Below are 14,757 nucleotides of genomic sequence, written 5' to 3' on the forward strand. Positions count from 1 at the left end.
ATATAAATAACTATTAGTCTAAAGTAACTTAGATTATGTATCTTAACCTTTTTTCATTTTATAACCCCCCTCCATTCTCTTTTTTGATATTTAATATTATTAATATTATTGTTCATGTGCATACCTTTATATCACATTTAAAAAATTATAATAAAGGAGGCAAAATTTGCAACTAATCGAGGAACCAGGTTCAGAAGTCGCTCATTTTCACAATCATCTACTGAAAGCTATAGTTGTAAGTAGAATATAATTATTTTTTGAATTTATAATTCACTTAAAATGGTTACAAGAGATTAACTATATTTATTATAGACATTAGTTACTCTGGATATGGCAATCTTTTAGAATTTTCATACTATATATGCATTAGATTTATGAATAAAATATTGAAAATTTTTTTTATAATTTTACCTTGAAAATAATAATATTTTAAACATTTCTTTTAAATTTCTAATGTAAAACTCTTGAAATCAATTTTTTTTTAAAAAAAAGAAGCTTATAGTATATATCTTTCAAATTAACAGTAAAAAAAAGAGAACTTTTAATTTTAAAATCAGGTTTAAAAAAATATATAGCCAGGATATAATAAATAGCATTGTGTTTTTTTTACAAATTATAAAAACATTTTTGAAAGAATTATAATTGAGTGGAATGGGGTTAACATTGATAGCTCCTATCATAAGCAGACTTGTTAAATGATACCCTTAAAAAAATCGATTCTCTATCTTTTCAAAAAATAAAATAGGATGGTGATCCATGGTTGAAACTTTTTTTAAAGTTCTTGATCTAGAGCCTTTTACATTATCGATATCGATATATAAAATGCCTAATTTTTAAAATGTTTTGATTGGATTTAGAATACAATAAGGTTAATAAATTTTTAAAATGGAAAATTATAATGTTGAAATTACGATGGATTTTATATTATTATGAAATATAAGTTTTTTTTAAAAAATTGATGAAATTTAAATTCAATTTACGTTATTATAAATAAAATATTTTATATATTTATCTTAATGTTTATTAAAAAAAATTTTTTTTTAAAGGATGGAAATATCTACATCATAAATAAAAGGCTATTCGATAGAATTATGACCGTGAAAAATATTTTTATACTTGGCTTACCTTTTTTTTAAAAATTATTTCCCTGGTCCCCTTTTTAAATATTTTGATCAGCTTAGTTATTTTGCATAATTTTAGCTGTATTTTGGAATTATTTAATATATGATTTCCAATTGATTAAATGATATAGTTTAAATTAGTTTTTTTTTTAAAAAATCAGCATGCCCCTGGTTTTAGGTTTGGGTAATCGGACCACTCAAAAATATGTCAGACTTTAAATTTAGCGATGCAAATATAATATTCTTAATTTTATTTTTTTTGGAATTTTTTTATATTTTATCCATTGTCTAGTTTAGAAATATTTCATTATCGGCTCAGTTATTCTTGTCCTGGATTGATCAGCTCAGTTTAGGTTGGCTGACTTCGTCGATTCGGCGAGGTTTAGATTCTTTTGTCTTCAACGGCTTTGTTCTTTTTGTTCTTGATTGTTTATATCGGTTCTGCTTGTTCTTGTTTATCCAGATTTGATCGACTCGGTTCATGATAACTAATTTGATCGGTTCGGTATTATTTAGCTCTTCTGCCATCATCGGCTCTATTCTTCTTGTCATGATATTATTATCCAGTTATATGCAGATATGCGTTTACCTCGTCCTTTAAACTTTGATAAATGATTGAATTGAAAATTATTTTTTCTTTTATAAATAAATTTGCACTAAAGCACTACTACACAATACACTATATAAGTTGTGAAGTAAAGTAAGACAAGAAAATGAAAATAAGGAATACTTATTATAGTTATTATTGAATTCCTCTTTATAAAATCGATCGCTGATAATTAAAATATTTAATAAAAAAATATTTTATTTAGGAATTTATTTTTAAAGCTTATATTTTATATTTCTTGGCCTTTATATTATTATAAATTATATTTTTTTTCTCTAAAAATCATAATTTTTTTTGTTTGAAAATCTATTTCATTTTTCGAACAGAAAAACATTTCATAAATCAGTTGATATAATTTATTATTAAATTATCATTAAAGGAGAATTATGCTTAAAATTAAAAAAACTAAAAATAATTTAGAAAATATACACAACAGTAACTTATCTAATTTATGACAGTCTGAAAGACCTTACTAATTTGAGTATCTTTTTTTCCTTGGTTTCTTAAAAATAATTTACCTATGATAATGATAGATTAGAATTTTTGTCAACGTAAACAAGTTTATGATATAAGATAATTTTAATTTGTTATTTCTAATTTTTTTGTTCCCCATCGTAAATTAAAAACTTAAAATTTTTTTAAAATAAATAATTTTGTGATTATTTTCGAGACTCGAAATATCGATTTTATACATAGGAGGCGTATAAAAATTTGAGCCTGTAATTCAATTTCAATCATTAAATTTATTCCCACCTCCATTCTACTCGTTTGATAAATACATTTGAACATATTTATGCTTTCACGCAATTTATCAGTTTTAACAAACGGCGCTGCCAGATAATTGAATCATATTAATTTAATTTTCGCGCCTCACTTTGAAATGATTTAATTCTTTTGCCTGAATCAGGAAATTAATAAAACTTTAACATAACAAATTAAAATTTTTATATAAAAACAAGCTATATAACATCACTATTTAGTTTCCCTAACATTGTTAAAAGAATTTGATAGTTTTGAGTGAAATGCATTACAAATAAATTTTGGAGGTAATCATTAACTAAATTATATCAGACATTAATCAAATAGTGTAACATATACTATTAGATTAGTGATTCATTATCCTTAGGGGTCTTGTGGTTTGCACGTCGACCAACTGGCTTATTTATCATTATATGAATTCACATTGATGTCATTTAATCGACATGCAAACCCAATTTAAAAAAATGGCCGGTTTAGTTTTAGATTTGACACGGATCAGAGGGTTTCAGTTTCTGTTACATTGAAGAAAATATTTAAATTTGTTCAACTTTAAAAGTTTTGCTTCTTTAAAATTCGAAAAGAATGGTTTCGGGTTCCTAGATGTCCGGTTCTGAGATCCTAGTTCCAAATTCGAATTCAAATTACACCTAGCAAAATCCATAGTTCACCCAGCGACTTCACTAATGAAGGTCATGGCCCGGTCTTTAACGCACGAACCGGACCGGACCAGGTCCTTAAATAAAAACCGGTCCAGACGGTGGTACTGAATAGAAAGATCGACATTTTAATTTTTTTAATTATTTAAAAATATTTTTACTTTTTCCTAATGTAATTTTTGTTTTATGATTTAATTAAATATATAAGTATTTTATGTTAACAATAACAGATAAAATATTAATATTAAATAATATAAATTTAATTTAAAAGTAAAATGCAGTTTTGACAAATATTTCGTTTTCAATAGTATATTGCAAAATAAAAATGAACTAAAAAAGTAATGAATCCACAAAAACTAAAGTAACTTTTTCTCAAAAAATAAAAAAAATATACATAAAAATTTATTAAAGAAATGAATTGAATAATAAGGCAAAAAGACCGGTTCCGGATCTTAGTCCAGATTAAAAAATTAGAAAGACCTGTCCGTCCATTTCGATTTCCTTCTAAGACGGATTGGACCTGACCTTTTTAACACACCCAAAGCCAGACAAATTTCTCCCTACACACCCCTCCCCTTATGAAAGGAAATTCAAATAAAAATGAGCAAAAAAAATGAAATACAAATAAAAAATTAGCAAAAAAAATTTAAATTAGCAAAAAAAAAGAAAAAATTGATCAAAACTACCTCCTTACTCATTCCAATTTTAAATGACGATGGCGGAATACATATTTTGCAAAATCAGATTGTTAAAATTAAAAAAATACACTTTTAAAACCCATGAATGTGCTATTTACCAACTGAAAACTATTTATTTTTTTATAATTTAAAATAATCGAATTATTTTTCCGAAATGTATTTCGACGTAGAAATACCCTATCCTATAAATTTCTGACAATTTCATAAGATATTACGCCTATTGACTGAATTGCGATCTTACTAATATATAAACATAAAAAAAATAAAGAAATGGATTGATGAGCTTGGTATTTTTTTTAAAAAAAAGTAGAGTCCTCTTTATTTATTGTTAATGAATGAAAAACGAATAATTGTTATTTGATATAATATTATAAATTTAATATTTTTTTTTTGCAAATATTAAGTAAGTCGTTTTGGTGTCTCTCTTTCCCTGGTTACAAATAATATAATATCATTTAAAACGGGGCAATATAAGAAATCGGAATTCACACTGGATTATAAAACGAAGGACGGATGATTTTAATGATGCAAAATCGTTCCATTTTAGCCAGATTTTAAAAACAGCTAATATTTTAACCAGAAAAATATTAAGCAAGTCTGAAGATTTTGATCATAGAGGGCACAAAAGTTTGGATATCTATTATTTAAACTTTAGCAAATATTTTTCTGGCAAAAATATTAAGTTATCATTTTTTTAAAAATCGGCTTAAATGGAGCGATTTTGCATCATTAGATGATGATATACAAATTATTGGTGGGGGGGGGGTATATGAATCGAAGTTAGAAATTTTTTTTTTAAATATAGAACGATTGTACAAATGACGAGTTTGCTTATCCCTGCATTAGGTATTAATTATGAAAAATTCTATATTTTATTCGCGATGATCAAGATTTTTATTTCCACAACCTGATTAATATTTATCAGCTTGCAGATGTGCACATTTTTAGTACCGGACTGGGTTTATTATTAATTTTTACCATTTTCTAATCCGCCCACTGTCAATCATTTTAAATAATTTTGGCCTTGTCTTATTTTTTTTAAAGTTAATCGAAAAATATAAGCAACATATTAATTTTTTTTCAATCTTGTCAATTTTTTACCTTTTTTCATAATTTTTTTTATTATTTACGGTATAGTTTAGTTTTTTTTGTAAATCATATCGTTTTACGATCCTGGTAGGGATTTGATATGGAACTGCATTTCTCCGATATTTAATGGAAAGTAGGGTTGTTAAACGGCTCGATTTTTAAAAACGGCTACTCAATATTTTAGTCAAAAATACGCAAGCATGGAGATCTTTCTCATAGATACCCAGAAAGTATTAGGCATCTATTAATGAAATCTCGAGGCTTGCGTAATTTTATTTTGGCTAAAATCTTAATTTAAAATGGGATAAATCGAGCCATTTTATCAACTAAATTTTTCATATATAATATGATAGCCGAAAGCTCGAGGTCTTTTATTATAGATAAATCTAAAAATATAATTTATTCCTCTCATTAAAATTAAAATGATAACCCTTAGTGGACCAGCTCTTGAAGATTTCTGTAGAGATTTTCGGTTTGGCCCACTCCATAAAATAATTTTGCGCAGTTGTCCCGGCAAATTTGGTTTCTAATTCGTTTTAAATATTAATGCTAGTTATTTTGATTTATTTCTATTTATCATTAAGCTAGCATTTATATTCATAATTTATTATATTAATATAGTTATTTTATTTATATTATCTTTTGTTCAAATCGAAGGTCGTGGTTTTGATGAGTGGCTTATATATTATATAATCATCGATAATTTTGGTTATGTATGGTATGTATAATAATAAAAAAAATTTTATTTTTAAAAAATTTAAGCTACTATAGCTCATTAAAGTTGTACAATATTTGGGAGGGGGGGGGGTTATCTTATATGGTACTCGGATAACAAAATCTTATTATATTAGGCAAAATCTTAGAAACTACATTTATTCTTTATTTATAATATTCGATTGATTATATTGTTATAAATAATATTTTTTTAAACCACTTTTTATAGCTCTTTCACACAAATTGGTTTTTCCCTGTTTAGGAATATATTATCTTTAAAGTTATTGTTAAATTATGTCATTTTTAAATAATTTGCCATTTTTTTTACAGAATCCAAGTCGTATAAATATATCAATTTATTTTTATCCTTGCACTCCGAATCATATTCTAACAATTCGAAAGTTACCCAATCAATTAAATTTGAAATACTGATATAAAACCAGAATTTAAATATTTTTTTTATCACTATTATGTGATATTCCTGGAGAAAGTTGGAAAATAACAATGCCTATTTAAAATAATTAGTTAATGGCTAAAAGTAGTAGGCTAATTTTTAGGCTAATTTTAGTCTAGAGCCGCTCTCTGGAAAAACCGTTAAGGTATTGAGGCTCGAATTTATATATGCTTTCTTCAAAACTGGCCCTTATTTTTTATAAAAAATGGTCTGAATAATTTTGGAATAAAAACTATAAACTTATCCTTTTTTCGCCATAAAGCAATTACCCAACTTAAAACAAATGTTTATACATCATTTAAAAACTGCTATTAAAAAAAAATACATAGTATATAACATTTATTTATTGAAAATAATGTATATAATCCTTAAAATGACTATAGAAATTCATTTTTTTTGTTAATAGAGGACCGAGGATGTTTCACAAAAATTGTTGTCTTGGCCATTTTCTCTAACATTTCTTAATTAAAATCGTTATATATTGTTTTCTTATGAGAAATATTATAATTAAAATAATTTGGGTCATCATGGGATTTTGACATTTGTATGATCTGTGGGATTATAAACCTTGTAATAGAATATACTTTTTTTACAATATGAATTAGTGTGTTCATTAAAGACAGATTATATATAATGAGTGCATATAGAATTTATCGATCCCCATGTTATTTTTCAGGCAATCTTAGGGTGGATAGATAATTCATATTGGCATCGTTACCGTTGTTGCCCTCGTATGTTGTGCAAAAAGAGATTTTTGGACCAAGTTGAAACTTAAATTTTATCATTATTCAAAGATAAATTCTTGTCAATGACGAAAGATAACCTTTTTTTTAGAGACGATGCTATCACTGAAATATTGAATGTACATTAACCGGCTGTCCATATCGCTGTGATTTTAAAATAAAAATAAGATAAATAAGATGCACATTTTTATAAAGTTTAATCAAAAAAATTGCTTAATCCTTTTTAGAATTTTTTATATATCTTTCAAGCCCCATGATTTTTATTCAACAAGTGGACCCATCCTGATCCGAGTTATTTCGGGGCGCTAAAAGTGAGCGATTTGGTGTATAGTTATTTAGTGAAGATCGGTAACACCTATAATTTGACCATTTTGAGAAAACTTTAAGAATTAATTATTACAGTGTTTAAATTCTTGTCGAGAGAATTAAATCAATTACCGAATGTCTAGTCGGAAGATCTATTTGGCACACATCGGGGAAAAAAGAATGTTATCGATGCATAATATTGATATCTTATCATACTTACAGTTGATCATTATGAGTCGAATCACTGACATCTTGATTCGGAGTGATATCCAAAAGGTCTATCTGAAGTCGTGATGGAGTTGTATGAAATTTTAGAAACGATAAGATTGCCGGAGCGGCGAACAACAATTTATGCGGATATTTAGGTGATTTGATTAGATAATATTAAAATTTTTTTTATATATAAATAAATTTTTAATATGCATTTAAAAAAAATTAACATGCAAATCTCTAGAATACGATCTGAAATCGCTGCTTATTGCTTGCAACAAAAAATGGACATTGCAGTTTCTTGGGCTATTGGATCTCATAAATTATGGCAAAGATTACGAAAATGATAAGTGCAGGATACCAGGCAATGGCTGACTTCTTTAATTATAAAAATTGAGAATTTGATCAATTTAATTTAAGCAACTCCACTTTAGCCAACCAGTCAATAATTAGCACCCAATATACAAAAAGAGTTCACCAGTAATTACATAATATTTTCACCATGTAGTAAAATTAACACATGACATATGCCAAAAAGGAATATTTAGGAACGAATAAGATATTAATTAACTAACAAATGAACAAATCCATAATCTTGTAAATAGTGATAGCAAATTAGCACTTTAGGACGTTTCAATCCTATGGAAGGGCATATTACTTTCATCTTCACACCAGTCTGAAATTTACTTGCTATTCAAATCAGTTTTTAAATTGACCGTTCAATAATGATGCCCAAATTCTTTAACTAGAGACATCCCCAGATCAATTTCACCCATATAGTGAACGGTTAGCGCTTTGTGTTGTATATATTTTTACCACATTGAGAGTGACTTGGTCAAGTCTGGAAAGGATTTTGATTTTCAATGATATGATTTCATCTGTCAATTTTTTACACATATTCTCAGGTGTAGAGAACGAGGATTTATTAACTATTGTGCTCCTACCAAACTACTCAGCAAATATGCTTATATGAATTAGAGTTCTATAATCGTTAGCATTGCTATATTACAGTATTATTTATCACTTCACAAATTTAGAAGTAAAATCTTCTATATATACTATAGAAATCGTCACATGCCAATTATGTACATGTCCCGCAATGCTTGATTGTATATAAGGAGATATTTTATTGATTATAGTTTTTCCCTATTATAGTGCTTTTTCCACTTCATATAGCTCTTTTTCCCATCTTCGGATAGCTCTTTTTCCCAAATGACAAATTATAGGCTTAATATATTTTAAAAAAGCATTATAACCTAGGAATCAGACTTTGACCTCCTTGTGAGTCTATGAACAATGGGAAAGAGCTACATACAAATCATACATAAATTGTAAAATACATAAACAAGATTACCAGTCACAAATGACCGCATGTTACAAATCATATAAACCAAACACAAGAGATCCTCATTTATCCATATAATTGGTTCAAATAATATGTCTTAATTTAGGAAAGATAAATGCTTGTTGTGAAAACGAAATATCAGCTATATAGTCTTGAAAATGCAAGAATCCAGAAGGCAAGAGTTTTCAACAGAGTTGGAGAATGAGGGAAAAAAGAGTGACATGTCCAAAATGGTGAAGCAGATACTGGAAAAGAGAGATATATTAGGTTTGAAGTGTTTAATTTTTTAAAGAATCATTGTGATTGATAGTAATGAAATTAAAAATGCTTGGAAGAAGTACATAAGCTAATTAAGGAAATATGAAAGATTTTAGCTGTAGATTTCGGCAAGAAGTTAGGAAAATATAGAACGAAGAAAGATAAAGCAGTAGATCTAATAAAAGTTGTGGCCTAATCTTTAACTGATGATGAGAAACTCTAAAGGCTTACTGGCCTATGTTCATGGATACGAAAGTGGCTATACCCTAGGATTGGCAAAGAAACTTGATTACGGTATACTAAGGAAAAGGTAATCTATCTTATTTTGGTCAAACGATTAAACTCTTGTATTAGGTTGTAATAAACCTAATCTATCTTTCTACCTGCGAAATGAATTACAAACATGATTTTCGTGGTTAGACAAGTGTTTTTGAAAACAGAAAGCGGGACCCGAATTGTTTTATGACAAAAAAACTGGAAATGGGCTCGGTTCATATAAAATTCCTCTTGAAGGGATTTTGGTTTGTTCGTAACCCATCAAAACACATATCAAATGAAGGTAGATAAATTTTATGATGTTTCCGTAGAGCCAGAAAAGGTGTTTGACTATGCTACTCGAGTTTACAAATTAGATTTTGAGAAAATCAGGCGTATATATGGGATCCCTTGTATACCAATGATATTGTATTGATGGCGAAAAGGTAAACAGTTTTAAAGAACCTGTGACTGTTTAAAAGGGAATGTCAAAAAATAGAGGCCATTTATAAGAAACGTAGGCACTTACCATGTGAAATATTTTGCTAGGAATTTTATCTAATCAACCTGCCTTGGTCTGCAAAAGACAAGCGCAACGTTTATACTTATAACCCGTGTAAAAGACATGAAGGCTGATGCCGTAGATAAAGTTGGATAGACAGAAATAGAACTATTTTGGAAAATGATTGGGAAGGGGAATACATGCTGGGTGTATCAGGTTGAATATTGGGTTGTCGATAGTGTAAAAGGTTCAGTCATGCATGGAAGAATTTGAGAGAGATCACATATGTTCTCATGGATAATGGTTTTTTATAGGGGAAACCTGGGTTATATTGTCTATAAAAAATTGAAGTACTATAAAAAATAGATGAAGCAAATTTTCCAAAATGTTTAAACTTAGTTTTATTCTTTACAAATATCTATGGTAGAACTTAATAAGAAAGAAATCTTTTACTTTTTTATTAATATAAACTTTAAAAAATGAAAATTTAAGAATTATGAAAAACACCTGGGATACCTATTACCTTTTCGCGGTGCATGTTTAAACGTAGTTTTATTCTTTACAAATATCTATAGTAGAACTTAATAAGAAAGAAATCTTTTACTTTTTATTAATATAACTTAAAAAAATAAAAATTGAATTATGAAAAACACCCGGTGTAGCTTTTACCTTTTCGCGGCGCTTGTTTTAGCAATTCATTATTTTTAGATGATTTTTTTTTATAAAAATGTTCTAAGTAAATATATGAAAATAAATTGTCAAATATGTTAAATTTATCATGTCCATCTATATTATATATATCACTCAGAAGAACTTGTCACAATTTACAAAAAATAAGTCAATCTGCATATTCCATTCGCGACTCTCGTGGTTTCTAATATTCTTATAAATATAGTTAAATTTTTTTTATTCAAAATAAATTTTTTTAAAAAAATGGCTTATACGCATTCCCCAAAACCTGTCCTAAATCTTCATAATTAATTGAAATTTAATTTCAAAATATTAAATTACCATAAATATTTTCAACATGATTATACATGAGAAAATTCAGATTACGTTCATTTAGAATTGATATTTATTCCCAGGAACTTTTATGAATAAATTTATTAGAAATTTGGATTTAAATCTTTTTAGAACATATTTCTGCGAAAAATTTAGCATCTTATTAAAATACCTATATGGTTTAAATATCAAAGTTTATTAGTTTTAAAATTATTTGAGAATAAATTACCTGTCCCGAGATAATATAACACCCGATCTCCTCTATATTATGCCAGAAGCTTTCTTATACACGAAGTCGAAACATGATTAATTAATGCAACTCATGAAGCAAAATGGGTAAGAATGGAACTGAAAATTGAATTTTTAGTTTCTATCGAGTTTTTTTATATTATATTTTTTAAATTTGAAATGAAGTTTGGGACATAATTGTAGAAATATATATACTTTTATTATTAAGTAAATAAATAAAATAGGCTTATCTATTATTGATATCGTTTATGCTGTAAATATTTGATATATTATCCCTGATATCCGCCCACTCTTGTTTTTTAGCTAGAATAAATTTTAATTTAAAAAAATAATCACAAAACACTTTCAAAGCCTTAATTATTAATAGCAATAAAATAATTTTTTCTATGTGATTTAAAATTTATAACTATGCATAATTATCGCTCTACTATAAGATCATTATTCTTGCCCAAACTTTATTTAGATAGCATTTAGTCTTTATAACTATAGCGATTTTATTTTCATTTGTAACGAAAATGATATCTTTGCAGAATTTATATAAGATTGTATCAATTTTGGAATATCGATTTCCATACAAACTATCAAAGAATCCTTTGTGTTTTCTAAGTCGTTTGAGTAAACCCTAAATTTTTTTCAATAGGATTAAGATCGGGAATATGATAATAAATTAATATTATGATCATTTCAAGGTTTCCGCAGTTTTAACGTTATGACAGGAAGATCTACTTTGCTACAGGTAATGCATTTTGCTATTTACACTTATTGTCGGATCTCCAATATTGCCTATAACAGCCGTTCGCCCAAATAGCTACAATATCATCTAGTCATAAACATTGATGCTACTAGACCGGTAATAGTAACAATAACGACAGATTGACTTGTAGCAACAAATAAAAATTACATAAATAATATTACTTAGTCATATTGAAGAAAATCTGACAAATCTTTTGTCCCCATTCAAGTAGTAGCTCCTTTTTATGGGTTCTGTAAGAACATAATCCAAAGTAAATCACCTATCATATATTAAAATGTGGATCCCCCAGCTCAGTTATGTCTTTGGGGAAAGTCTCCTTAACCGCTATACAGTTTTTTTGACTGTTTAAGTCAAGAATTTGGTGGGTTGTTGTAATAACTTTATGAACCTTGCTTGCATCGTTTTCTTATATATAACACAACATTCCGCTAATTAAAATATTTTGGTGATTAATATCCCGGTATAATGTTCAAAAATTGGGATGTGACATGGGAAAGATTTTGTTGATGAATTTATGGTTTGTAAAATAAATAAAATAATGGCTGTTGTGGATCACCATAATTAACAATCAACCTCTTAATAATTTCAATTTTCAGACTTTGGCCCATTAGGATGAAACAGCCATATATGACCCTAATAACACGATAATATTATCTCAGCATAGATTGTACACTTATATATTCCCTAATCGAATAGGATTTCATAGTTATAAGTTTACTACTGATCTAAGGCAAACGGATGCAGGCCATAAATTGGGTGGATTCCATTGACATTATTTCTTTCATAAACGATGCAGCCTGTTGTATATCAGTAAAATAAATGGTTAACATTTTCTGGGGTAAAATGGAACCGTAATTTCTCTAAAAGATATGTCTGCTTTTCATATGGCAACATTAGTCAATGGAAACATCTTTGCCACAAATTTGGACCATGTCGTGCGCGGAAGAGATTGTTTGGTGAACAGTCTAAACCACAGATTATCATAAACCTTAATTTCGACCTAGTTCGACGGTTAGAGTTTCAAGTTAGGCGTCAATAAAGTGGTTTCACTTCATTATCGTTAGCACATTAGCACATGACATAATATAATTTAAAAAAATATCATTTCAACAATTGACATAACATTTAAAATATTAAGACAGTAATTTTTAACAATTAAGTCTTAACTACATATGTTTACAAATTATAAAAATGAAATGGAAATATAGACCAATATTAATCAAATTTATGAAAACAAATTATTTTTTTCAATTTATAATTTTTTTAAGGTCCTTTCTTTAAAATTCATCACTTGATCACAGAATTTTGTCAAAATTTTAATTATTTTGTCATAAAATAAAATGTATTGTTTTCGCATAAATTAAAAAATATGAAAATAAAAATTTGTATAACTAAATACAATATTTTTATTTGTAAATTAAGATCAAAAAATACATTATATATTTAACCTACGCATAATCTTGAAATTGTTTATAAAAAATTGTATTGAACATCAATTTTATAAGAAATATCCTAATACATATTTAACAAATTTCAGGAACTTTGTTTATTAAATGTTTTGGGATAAAATTTTTTTAAATGATTTCCAGGACTCATTGCTATGGAGACTCATCCAAATTCTTTTAAGATGACTCCCTAACCCTTAAAACTTAAAATCTACTCAGATTTTCAGTTTCATTCAATAACGGGGACTTTTTGAATATAGCATAATAAACTCCTCACAACATTGGAGGTTCCCGTTCTAAATCGCTAAAACAAAATCGCTAAAAATTGGGAATCTGGCTTATATCTCCTAGAAAATTTTTAAAGTAAATTTGAAATTAATATTAATAGATACTAGGGGACTAAACACTTGTATTTAAATGGAAAATTTAAAAAAAATCGCTAAAATGGAAGAAATTTCATCAAATTTTCAATTTGATTCCCCAAACTGGGATTTTGGATGATATTACATCCATTTTAGCGATTTTTATAAAATTTTCAATTTAAATACAAGTATTTAGTCCCCTAGTATCTATTAATATTAATTTTAAATTTACTTTAAAAATTTTCTAAGAGATATAAACCAGATTCCCAATTTTTAGCGATTTTTGTTTTAGCGATTTAGAACCTACCCCACATTGGAGGCCGAATAAATGGCCAAAAGCAAAACAATAGGCCACTAATTTATTATATACTTTAATGAATAAGATAATCATTTAATACCCAAAATCTAATCATAACCTATAAAGAAACTCAGGCAGATAATCTAGATTTCAAATGATAGGATATCCATTATCTTTCTACTTATGCAATATGTTTGTGCACCAGGTTAAAAGCCAATTATTATAACACATTTTTAAAATTGATATAATTCTTCTATATTTTATATCTATCCCTTGGGACATCTCTCAGATTATATTATGTATGTATAGTTGGATTAAATGCGTATTAGATCAAAATGAACTTTCCTACCGAGGAAAGAATGATAAGCAAAACTTCTTAAAAATTTGTTTTTTTTAACATGGAGAAGACTTGTTTTTAAAAAATAGACTATGATATATTATTTTGAGTAGAAGTTAAATATCTTTCTTTCTTTTATCATCTGTGCTACTAGCTTAATTTTATCGATTTGTTAAAAAAAATTAAACGCTTGGTTTTATAATTTTATTCACACAATAAAAAAAAGAAGAAATATTTTTTATAACGAAAGATTTTGCCAACAAAACCAAAAAACTTATTTTATTTTTTTATATCCATTATTATAAATATAATCTTATTCATTCTAATGACAACCGATTACAAGTTACAACTAATCGAAAATTAAGTGTGACATGGGCTTTCCCCAAACCTATAAATTTTACTGAACCCAGGTTTTGCGATATTTTAATTAAATACTCAATGTATTTTTATCAAAAAAAATATCCTTTGCATTTTTTTTATATCGTGGGGGTTTTAGTGAATTCTGAGCTATGGTTCATTGAAATCCCGAAAAAATAGCTTGCGGAAAAGAAAAAAACTAATAAAAAACTGGGCAAAAACTAAAGAATAAAACA

The 14,757-nt window shown here is 27.1% G+C and overlaps 2 protein-coding genes and 1 long non-coding RNA gene across 3 annotated transcripts in view; 1 reads left to right on the plus strand and 2 right to left on the minus strand.

Annotated features, from left to right (window-relative positions):
• The window catches only part of LOC135923098 (transcription initiation factor TFIID subunit 12-like), a 51,802-nt gene that overhangs the window by 31,716 nt on the left and 5,329 nt on the right, over positions 1-14,757 (minus strand). The window lies entirely within an intron of this gene.
• The window catches only part of LOC135923097 (S-adenosylhomocysteine hydrolase-like protein 1), a 56,631-nt gene that overhangs the window by 681 nt on the left and 41,193 nt on the right, over positions 1-14,757 (plus strand). The window contains exon 2 of the mRNA XM_065457667.1: positions 157-235. Coding sequence (XP_065313739.1) covers positions 157-235 — 79 coding nt within the window. The remainder of the gene's footprint in view (positions 1-156; positions 236-14,757) is intronic.
• On the minus strand, positions 1,358-1,894 carry LOC135923099 (uncharacterized). The gene is made up of 2 exons (XR_010571129.1): positions 1,852-1,894; positions 1,358-1,800 (listed from the first exon to the last, which is right to left on the minus strand). It is a non-coding gene; the product is annotated as an uncharacterized LOC135923099 (long non-coding RNA).

The sequence above is a fragment of the Gordionus sp. m RMFG-2023 genome, chromosome 2 (assembly GCF_954871325.1).
Source record: "Gordionus sp. m RMFG-2023 chromosome 2, tfGorSpeb1-WG-v2, whole genome shotgun sequence".
In the NCBI taxonomy this organism is placed as follows: domain Eukaryota; kingdom Metazoa; phylum Nematomorpha; class Gordioida; order Chordodea; family Parachordodidae; genus Gordionus; species Gordionus sp. m RMFG-2023.